Source organism: Sapajus apella, unplaced genomic scaffold (assembly GCF_009761245.1).
Source record: "Sapajus apella isolate SASKATOON/1434 unplaced genomic scaffold, GSC_monkey_1.0 scaffold6, whole genome shotgun sequence".
Classification (NCBI taxonomy): Eukaryota; Metazoa; Chordata; class Mammalia; order Primates; family Cebidae; genus Sapajus; species Sapajus apella.
Window position 1 is genome coordinate 22,355,033 of NW_022436946.1, and position 11,327 is coordinate 22,366,359.

Sequence of the window (11,327 nt, forward strand, 5' to 3'; positions counted from 1 at the left end):
GAAAAATGGGAGAGGGGAAGAGGGAAGAAAAAACAAATGGAAGAAATAAAGGAAAGGAATGAAGGAAAGGAAGAAAAGAAGGAAGGAAGAAAGGGAGGGAGGGAGAAAGGGAGGGAGGGAGGGAGGAAGGAAGGGAGGAAGAAAGGAAGGAAGGGAGGAAGGAAGGAAGGAGAAAGGAAGGAAGGAAGGAAGGAAGGAGAAAGGAAAGGAAAGGAAGCGAGGAAGTAAGGGAGGAAGGGAGGGAGGGAGAGAGTGGGGAGGGAGGGAGGGAGAGAGTGTGGAGGGAGGGAGGGAGGGAGGCAGTTATAGGCTACTGAGTACTCAGAAGGAAGACCAACAGAGACTTTCTCTCCAGGTCCAGGCAGCTAGCACTTAACTAACCTCTAGTAGAACAGAGGCAGGGGACGGTCAGAGAGATTTCTGGTTTTCTGTTCCTCTTGAAGACTTGCAGTGCTTGCTTTTAGGGCTTCTTTCAATCACCCATCCATCGTGTTCCGTAAAGCTATAGTAGAAAGGAATTAAGTGCCTTGCCTGAAGACAGGCACAATTCCTATTTGTAGCTTAGCTTGCTTTATTTGAGGGTCTGACATGTTGTATTAATGCCAGGTGTATATGTTAACTGGGAACTTTAACTAGATAGTACAGCTTATGCTGGAGGCCTGTTGGTTTTTCTTTTTTTTTTTTTGTTTTTCCATTTATTTATTTTATTGCATTTTAGGTTTTGGGGTACATGTGAAGAACATGCAAAATTGTTGCATAGGAACACACATGGCAGTGTGATTTGCTGCCTTCCTCCCCATCACCTACGTCTGGCATTTCTCCCCTTGCTAACTCTCCCCAGCTTCCCACCCCCCACCCTCCCTCCCCTATTTCCCCCCAACTGACCCCAGTGTGTAGTGCTCCCCTCCCTGTGTCCATGTGTTCTCATTGTTCAACACCCGCCTATGAGTGAGAACATACGGTGTTTGATCTTCTGCTCTTCTGTCAGTTTGCTGAGAATGATGGTTTCCAGGTTCATCCATGTCCCTACAAAGGACCCTAACTTCAGTTTAACAATTACTAGGTACCCTTTTCCTCCTCTGTAGTTCTTAGAACTCCTAAGTAGGCTTGTATTCTATTCTGCAGGCATAGTGCCACAGCCAGACTGTTGAGTCCAGAAACAGGCATTTTTAGACACAATCAGCTTCATCATCTTGCTAGCTGTGTGATTTCTAGGCAGGTCTCAACTTCATTGAGGCCTCAGTTTTCTACCTTACATTACCCATACGATAGAGTTTTCATAAGGATGAACTAAAATGCAAAGAAAAGCATTTTGTCCATGGAAAAACACTTCTACATCTAAGCTATTATCTCCTGCCTTACACAAGTATCTACCTTGTTTCTGAAGAGCTACTTTCTTCTGTTTTTTTTCCCCCCATTTTATTTTGTTGGCTCTTTCTGCTTTACTTCCAACCATTTCTCAAAAAGCATACATGCATGTGAGTGTCAACAGTATTTGAAAGCAGGCAGTTTCCTTTCTGGTTATTTTCAATGCTTGTTTCTGATAAACGCTTCTTATTTTTTTATTTATAGAAATGTTCAAAAATGAAAAACATCAGAAATAACAAGATGTGACAGAAGCCACTTAGGCAGCAAGCATAAATGTTGCAGTGAAAAAGGAAGCTAGCCTTCTAACTGAAAAGCAAGTATTTCCCAACAGACTCCAGAAGAAACTTGACTCATCGCTGTAAACAAGAGAACAACCTTAAACGTCTTAACAGATAAAACTTAGAGAAACCTATGGTATAGAATTCCTATAGTCTATTCTGTTGTGTCTAAGCCTGTATGTATTGTTTTGTTGTTATTTAGGAGATATTTATTTAAGGTACACATTTTGGGGGAGGTGTTCTTATTTCTACTACCAACAACTAAGTAATTGAGAAATAATTTTGTATGTCAGTTTCTGAGTAAAAGCAGTCTGAAATGGGATAAAAGCCCACCAAATATTTTCCTTTTTTTCAGAATGTGTTTTGCCATTTTTAGTGCTATCATCATTTCTAACAAGACCTAAAGAAAAATAATTTTATATCTGAGTGACTTAAAATGTCCAGGTTTCTTATCCACATCCCTTGGATCTGTGGAAAGGAGTCTGGCTTCACATTCGCAGTGTATTTGTAAAATGCACTGTGTAATGAATATGTTTGAATTTCAACAGCCAAAGCCATTGAGAGTCATAGGAGTTTTTCCACAACCTTCTCTTTTATTCCCCAACAACAACTTCATGACTGAAATTTCACCAGATTTCTGATGTGATGTCTTAATATTTTATGTACTATATACCAGATAATTCTTTAGATGAATGTTTATTAGGATTGTAGGAAAATTATCTAGTTAATCATAACTTTTGATGGAAAGAAAAAGGCAATAAAATTATAATGAGGTATAATAAATTTGGTTGACAATAAACCAAAGGGATTCTTAATTAGTATACATTAGAATTATGTTCTCATAGTTGTATCATCTATAAAAATAACTTTAAGGGCTCTCACATGTTGATAATTTATCTTATTATGTATTAAGTATATAAGAACAATATTATTTTTCCTCTAACAGAATGAAGAGACAGGCTATCTGGTTAATGTTACATAGGAATTTAATAGTAAAGCTTGAACTTCATCCATAGATCATACTCTGTACAAAATCTGCTAGCTAACATCCTATCTCATACTTATTTTATGTTATATGGAAAAATTTGTTGATTTTGTACCAAAGTGTTTCTGAAGACAATAAATTGTGAGTCAACTTTTTAACAAAAGAAATACAATTAGAAATTTTTCGATGTTTATATTCTGATTAAGCTTACTTTCCCTTATTGTTTTTCTTTTTAAGCGATAACGAATCCTGATTTCTAATGTTCTAAAAATTGCTTTGTGGTAATATCATTTCTTATCTACAATTTCTAGAATTTTATGGGATAGTTTTACTTTTATTTATTCTGCCTGTACAGACAAGAACAAAAACTTTTCTAAGCCCTACATTTCGTATTGAAGGCCACAGCGAATCTTCACTCAACCTAACAACTTTGACCAAATGCATTATGGGTGTTTTAGACTCATATAATTTGTTCTTTTCAAATAATAGTGAAAAATTAATATTTTTATTTGGAATATGAGAACAATTAAATTTGTACTTTTAGTAAGAACGATTCTTTGATTAGAAAATTAAGAGAATGCATACCTTACTTTGGTTGTAAATTATCAAGGCCTTTCTAATAGAAATCATATATAACATTTCTAAATATAAGTCCTTTCACATACTGTGCTTCCAGTTGTCTTAATATTGAAAAGTGTAATAAACTTCTTGTTCAACTATTGGAGATTTGGAAGATTGAAAATAAATTTCCTAATTTTTATTTGTATGTGTTCTCTTCTATGTTTAACTCTAGAATAACTATCTTCCTGTAACAATTAAGTTAAAATATTCTTTAACTAGGATTGAAATCAATTGGTCACTAAGGAGGGCGCTGCTTGTTTTTTGTTTTTTTTTTTTAAAAAAAAAAAAAAAAAAAAAAGGCCAGGAGGAGAGAGATTGTCCTCCCTGTGTCCTCTCCATCCCCTATGAACTTACAGTGCTGAGCTCAAGCATAATGACCAAACTTCACAGCATGGCAAGCTGCAGAGATAGGTGCCAAGACTACCAATTATTAATACTGGCTGCTTCCTAATTGAATCAGTCAAGCAGTTTTGGAAAAGACTGTCGGAAAGGAGTGAGAAATGAAAAGAGGAAAATGTGATTGTTGAGATGGGCTAGCTCAACTCATATCCAGGATTTTAATATAAAAACAGTTTATTTTAAGATCAAAGTCAACATGTAATGAGACTTATAGGTATTTAAACAGTTATTGGTTCAAGTTGCCTCTAAAAGGAAGATAATGTGTAAAACTCTGGGGAGAATCAGAATTAGGATCTATTTCAGTAGGCTGAAATACTAAAAATGAAATCCAAAGGAATAAAAGTATTCTTTTGATTTTATCATGAAAATATTTCCACAATTGTAACACTTCTGACTGCTTCTACTTCTACTGCTGTGGTCCCAGCTTCAGTCATCTCTTTTGGATTATTGCAAAAACCCTGTAACAATTCTTCCCATTCCAGCTCTTGCTGCCTATCAAGCTATTCTGATTGTGAGAGCCAGAATGAACTCATTAAAATATGTGCTATTATTACACACCACAGTGATGTGCTACCTCATTCAGAATAAAAGCCAAAATTCCTAAAACGATCTAGAAAGGTGTACACAATCTATTCCCATTATCTCTATGGATTCTTCTTATTCACTTTGCTCAAGTCATGCTGACCTTCCCATTTGATATGGTTTGGGTGTGTCCCCACCTAAATCTCATCTTAACTTGTAGTTCCCATAATCCCCACATGTCATGGGGGGCACCCCGTGGGAGGTAATTCAATCATGGGAGTAGTTTCCCCCTTGCTGTTCTCCTGATAGTGAATGAATTCTCATGAGATCTGATGACTTTTATAAAGGCTTTTTTCCACTTTTGCTCAAAACATCTTGCTGCCACCCTGTGAACAAGGATGTGTTTGCTTCCCCTTCTTCCGTGATTATAAGTTTCCTGAGCCCTCCCCAGCCATACTGAACTGTGAGTAAATTAAACCTCTTTCCTTTATAGATTGCCCAGTCGTGGATATGTCTTTATTAGCCGTGTGAGAATGGACTAATACACCATTATTCATCAACTAGGCCAGGGCTAGTTCTATCCCAGGGCCTTTGAATTTGCTGTTCTCCCCACCTGGAACACTTTTAGCTCACCCCTCCAAACAGATCAGTCCCATACTTCCTTCAGGCTTTCTCAGTGTGGCCTGCCCTGGCCACCCTATCTCAAACTGTAACCTCAACTCCTCTTGGTCTTTCTAGCTCCTTCCCTGCCTTAATTTTCTGCATAATAGTTTATTCTATCTAACATAACAAGTTATATATTTTACATGTCCTGTTTCTTTTCTGTCCCTTTTAAACTAGAATGTAAACTCCCTGAAGACAGGATTTCTTACTGGTTTCTGCATTACACCCAGGCACTTAGAATAGTGTCTGGCATATATCTGGGACTCAATATATGTTTGCTGAGTGAACTGATTAAAGTCAGGAATATGACAACTCAGGTCTGAATACTGACTCCCTATTTACTGGGTTGCCTTGGATAAGTTTGTGAGCCTCTTTCTGCTTCAAATTCCTATATATATGTAAAATAGGGATTAAAATAGAATCTGCATTGTAAAGTTGTTGTGATAATTTGATGAATTAATATATGTAAAGTGCTTTGAGCTTTGGCAAAAAGTAAGTCCTCAATACATTTATCTGTTATTATTTTATAATATATATCTGTTCTAAATTATATGTTAAATGTTAGATCAAGGCTTTTTAGTTTTGGAGTCTGGCATCTTTTCTTCTTTGGGTTTTCTTTCTTTCCCACTTCCACTGTTATGTGCCATCACAAATACTCATCTACTCCTTGTTATCTTAGCTCTGGTCCCCTAGAAGCACAGGTTAAGGGGGGAGATCCTCATTCAGTGGTTTTTTGGAGTGTTCTTAGGAGAAACCTGTATGGAAGTGGAAGAAGCAGAGCAGGACATGAGAATATCTAGATAAATATGTGGTTTTATGAGAAGTCCAACCTAATCTTTCCAGCCCGATCCTAAGGATATCCTGGAGCATGGATTATACTACTATGCTGATCCCTCAGCTGAACCTTTGAAAATTTGTTCCAAAGTCAAGCACCTTCCAAATTGTGTACTATATGATGGGACAAATGAGTCCCATAGGTGTATCCCACTGTTGCGTCTCCCTTGTGATGAATTGTGTCACTTGGTCTGAGATGATGTAACAGGATATCATGTTGGGAGAACAGAAATTCTGTGACCCCTCTGTGGCAGAGCTGGCTGAGGCACTGAGGAAAGGGAAAGCAAACTAATACCTTTAATATGTTTCAATTTCAGTTATGAGAAAGTATAGATTCTTCTGGGATCAAAGGGATTCAATGTAATAAAATTCTTACCAACTGACTAGATTGTTTCTCCAAAGATGGCACCTTATCAGGGAGAGGGCCAAACAGTGGTCTTTGTGACAGGGAAGTTGAACCCTCAACAGTAACAGTAACGAGGTCAACCTTTGTGAGAAAGTTCATGCTGTTGGCCCATGACTTACAGTCACATCTGCCATCGTGGTTTCTCCACTCATGAGTCCTTTGTGTAAGTACTGGGGTCACTAAGGACAGAGGCTAGTTGATATCTACTGATTCAGTCAACCTGTCTAATTGATTTTATAATACAGATGCTCTCTGCTGAACACTAATGTGCTATACAAAATGTTCACATCTTTTCTTCATTTCTACAGGTATGGTCATCCTCTTCTTCAGATATTTTTTTCCTTCATATTCAACTTTATCTGTATCCGAGTATTTGACTAACCAGCTAAGCCATTTGTTATTGAAGCCACTTGTTAAGGAGTTTATGTTTATCCTGGTTGCAGGCTGTTTTTCTCTTTACACTCAAAGTGGACAACCAGATGCACGCAACTCTGTCCACCGGGAGGATTTCAGTTCATCATTGTCTTTCAGACTCTTTCCTAAGTGGGGCTCTCGTGCAACAGTAATCCATTTTGGGCCTCTGCTAATACACCAGGTTGACCCATCCATGAATGACTCCACTTCATTTTATTAATTGTTTCTAGAGAACCTCACCATGATCTCTGGAAGTGTAAGCTGAATAAAAAATGCAGGTACAACAACGGTGAGTGAGTGACTTGAGGGTCTCATCAGTCACTCATTGGCATAGCTCACTGGTATCATCTGGACCTGCTCCACCCCAGTCCTGAATGTGCTGCTTCTATCTTGCAAAGTGCTGCTGCTGCTGCTGGGCTTACTTGATCTTATGAATTCATGTGTCTGATAGCAACCAGCTCAAGACGGCAGCCTCAGTCTTATGATTACACAATGTTCCATTGTCATATATCAGTTTTCTACTTGGTAAAGTAGCATGGTGACAGCTGCTTTTCAAATGTTGTGTAGTTCTGTGATAAAATGTTATGGCCATGTTCCAGGGATTGCACAGTAATTCTGTTAGAGCTTGCCAGAGATTTTATTCAGAGCAGTATACTCAAGTGTGGTATAAACTGCCTATCCAACTCCAAAAGCCTTGCTAAATGCTTTCTTAGTGGAAAGAGGTGTAAAGTACATGCTATGGTCTGAATTTGTCGGTGTCTTCCAAAATTCATATGTTGGAAACCAATACCCAATGTGATAATACTAAAATATGGGCCTTTACAGAAGTAATTAAGTCATGATGGCTCTACTCTCAGGAATTGGATGAGTTATCTTAAAAAAGAGGTTGAAAAGAGTGTCCTTTCTCCCTTCTGCCATGTGAGGATGCAGCAAAAGGTGCATCTTTGAAATAAAGCAAGCCCTCACCAGACCTCAAATCTTCTGGTGCCTTTATCTTAGACTTCTTAGCCTCCAGAATGGTGAGTAATAAATTTTTATTCTTTATAAATTACCCAGTCTAAGGCATTTTGTTATAGCAATCCAGAACAAATAAAGACAATGCAATGACTTGTTCTTTGTCTGAGGAGATATCCTAGCTTCCTTAGCTCACTGGAATCCTAAAAATTTTATCCATATGGCAACATCTTGAATGTTTGCAAGGTTTATCTAACAGTCCCTGGATTGTATGTGTCTTACGAGGAAGCCCATAGTTCTTTACATCTTGTCAAAATAACAGTATTTTTCTAATAATGAACCATCATGATGTATTATAGCATTTCCAGGTGAACTTGGTCATTTGGACTCTGCTGTGGCAGAAGGCAGGAGAGTTAGAATTGCCCTGAGGTTGAAATTGACATGAGAACTGTTTTTGATCCTTCTTAAAAGATATTAAAAAGAATGAACTTGCCTGGTCTAGTAAATTTACTGGCCTGGTAAAAATATAGTACTTGTTATTAGGGTCACTACTTGGCTAAGTTTCCTGTCAGTTATGTAATATATCAGGTTTTTGTAGGGACCTGCTGCTAAATTAAATGTAAATATGACAGAGTCCATCATCCCTGAATTCTTTAAACCTTTGAGGGTAGCAGTGATTTATGCCAATATACTTAGAATACAACATTTGTTTTATATTTATTACTTCGGCCAGGAGTAAATGAAGGTAGTTTCATTCAACTCAGCTTTTTGTATTATAATAGCTCTTTCACCACAAACCAAGAAACCATTGTTATGGTTCCAAGAGCCAATATATATGTCTGTTTTGATTATAACCTGAAAAATGAGGAAATGACCATGGGTAGGGTCTGTAAAACCAATGCACCCAATGTGAGATGGACCTGACCAAGGAGATTAATTATTATCTGATCCTCACATGCTCCTATCAGAGAGAACTTGTACTGAGTATTTATGAAAGTATAAATCTAAGCACTCTTTACATAATTATTACAATTGTTTATTATGTATTCTGTTATTAATATGCCAAAGTGGTACTAAAGAATGCGAGCTAGATACATACCCCTTTCGGTGACTAGCAAAGTACTTAAGCTGTTAAGCTGTGGGACCCTAGTCCCTGTGGCTTGTGTTTGCTGATGTGATCCTCACTCAACATATTCCTGTCATTTCTTGAGAACAGTGAAATGATTGGACACATAAGAAGCTGCAGCTTGGTGTCTGAGCCCTCCAGGACTTTCTTGCCCCACACAGTACTTGCTATCTGTTTCATACCCTTTATTAAAGCTAAGTAAACTTAGTGCTTGGTAAATGTATTGTTTCTTGTATGCTTGATTGACAATATGAATGTAAAACTCATTCTAATGGTCTTGTTTTTGCAAGAGTACAAAATAAACATAAAATACTAGAAATAATTAATATGGTTTGGCTGTGTCCCTACCCAAATCTCATCTTGAATTCCCATGTGTTGTGGGAGTGAGTCAGTAGGAGGTAATTGAATCATGGGGGCAGGTCTTTCCCATGCTGTTCTTGTGAGAGTGAATAAGTCTCACAAGATCTGATGGTTTTAAAAAGGGGGTTTTCTCTTCAAAAGGTCTCTTATTTTGTCTGCAACCATGTAAGATGTGCCTTTCACCTTCCACCATGTTTGTGAGGCCTCCCCAGCCACACGGAACAGTATGTCCAATAGCCCACTTTCTTTTTGTTAATTGCCCAGTCTCAGGTATGTCTTTATCAGCAGCGTGAAAATGGACTAATACAATGATGAATATAATAACTAAAAAACAAACAAACAAACCCAGATTAGACACAGCAGAAGAGAAAGTTCCTGAGATGGTAGACCTTAATTAATTACCCAGAATGCAGCAAGGAAAACAAGACAGTGGAAACTATAAAAGAGGTGTTAAAAAACACTGAGAAGAGTTTAAGAAGGCAGAATATTTTCTTACTTGGAGGAAGAGTAGGAGAAATTCAGAGAGTGGTGCAATTCAAAGAGATGATGCCTGAGAACTTTCTAGAAATAATAAAAAATACAAAATTTCAGATTTAGAAAATACAGTGGTGTATTTCATGAAGAATAAAGAAGTAATTTCCTGACAACTTATAGTGAAATTTCAGAAGGAGGATATAAAATAGGACTGGGATATCACTTAGACAAACAGTTGACTTTTCTAAGCCTAATACAAAAGCTGGAAGATGAGGTGCCAAGGGGAAAAGCTGTCCAGTGAGAACCGTTAATCCAGTTAAAACATTTTCAAAATTAAGTACTAAAACAAACCTAGATTAGACACAGCATATAGACAAAAACAGATAAACAAAACCGGGGAGGCTTGTAGTCAATTGATCTCTTGGTAAAAGCATATCTAAAGAGTATACTGAAAGAAAGAAAATAAGTCCAGAAAAAAAAATCTGAGAATCAAGAAGACATAGAATATTAAAAAATAATTACAGACTGGAAGATATTTGCAATATATATGTCCAAAAAAGAATGGTATCCAGAATGTATAAAAGGCTCAGACAAGCTAATTTGAAGAAAGGGTAAAGAACTTAAGCAGGCGCTTCATAAAAGAGGATATTCAAAAGGATAATGAACATAAAAATCTGCTCAAAATCACAGCGATCTTTAGGCAAATGCAAATTAAAACCACCACAAGATATATCATTATAAACCTACCAGATGGCTAAAAGTTTTTTTAAAAAAAAATGAAAAAAACAAGTTTTGAATAAAGCATGGAGCAGCCAGAATTCTCACATATTACTGATGGGAGTTTAAATTGATAAATTTATTTGGAAAACTGTTTGGCACTGTCTATTAAAGCTAAACAGACACCTACTCTATGACCCAGAATTTCTACTTGTGTAAATCCAACAAAACTAAATGTGTTTAGCTTCATACCAATAAGACATGTGCAAAGATGCTGCTAATGGTTTTATTCAAACTAGTTTCAAACTGGAAACAAGCCATACCCAGGAGTAGAATAGACAAACACATTGTAGTATAACCATGCAATGGAAATTGATGTAGCAACGAAAAAGGATAAACTACACAAAATGCAACAGCATAGATATATTTAAAAACCGTAGCCATAACCATTAGAGACAAAATAGTATTTACTGTATGATTTGGTCTATATAAATATTAAGAAAAAGCAGCAGTGCTTTAAGATAATAAAAAGAAGTATGGCATTTGCATTTGGTTTGGTTATGGCTGACTGGGGAGGCACACAAGAGGTCTCTGGGGTGCTAAGAATATTCCATATATTAATCTGTGTTATGGTTATATCAAAATATACATCGATTTAAATTAAGAAAGGTTTGCACTGTAGAATTATGCTCTTCACTGCCTATGTGTAATAAAGCACGAGTTTCAGAATAGTACTTACTCCTGGGGTAAAGGCTGAGGAGAGATTGGAGATGAGAGCCTAAGGGACTTAAAGTGTATTGACGGTGTTATATTTCTTATTTATTATATATGTAGTATATGTTTTGTATATATAAATGTCTTACATATACAAAAATAAATAGAGGAAAAATGACATAAGGAAAACATTGCTATTTGATCTGGCCGATGAAGAATGCAGATATTCAGCAAACTTCCCATAAAATACATACTAGAATCCCCTGTGTGCAGTTTATTTTATCAAATGTAATGTTATTAGGCACATACTTTAGCTCTGCTGTCTGGCTGGAATGCATTTTTTCTATAGAGATGATCTCATAAATATTTTCTTATATTTATCTCACACGCTAATAAGAGATAAGAAGTACATGTGCTTCAGCATGTTTCTTAAAATGGCCCAAATCATTTTGTTAAAAATAAATGCTTTCTGCATTGTATGTCAAATTCTTA

At 36.7% G+C, this 11,327-nt stretch overlaps 1 protein-coding gene across 4 annotated transcripts in view; it reads left to right on the forward strand.

Annotated features, from left to right (window-relative positions):
* The window catches only part of THEMIS (thymocyte selection associated), a 223,582-nt gene extending 213,407 nt beyond the window's left edge, over positions 1-10,175 (forward strand). For 2 of the 4 annotated variants that reach the window (XR_004267806.1, XR_004267805.1), the window contains one exon: positions 134-153. Coding sequence is in view for 2 of the 4 variants with exons in the window: in XM_032274831.1 (XP_032130722.1) it covers positions 1,573-1,604 (32 nt within the window). In the remaining 2 variants the exon portion in view is untranslated. Of the gene's footprint in view, positions 1-133; positions 154-1,572 lie in introns of those variants that run through there. The other 2 variants (XM_032274831.1, XM_032274832.1) reach the window with 2 other exon arrangements.
* Positions 10,176-11,327: the final 1,152 nt, after the last annotated feature.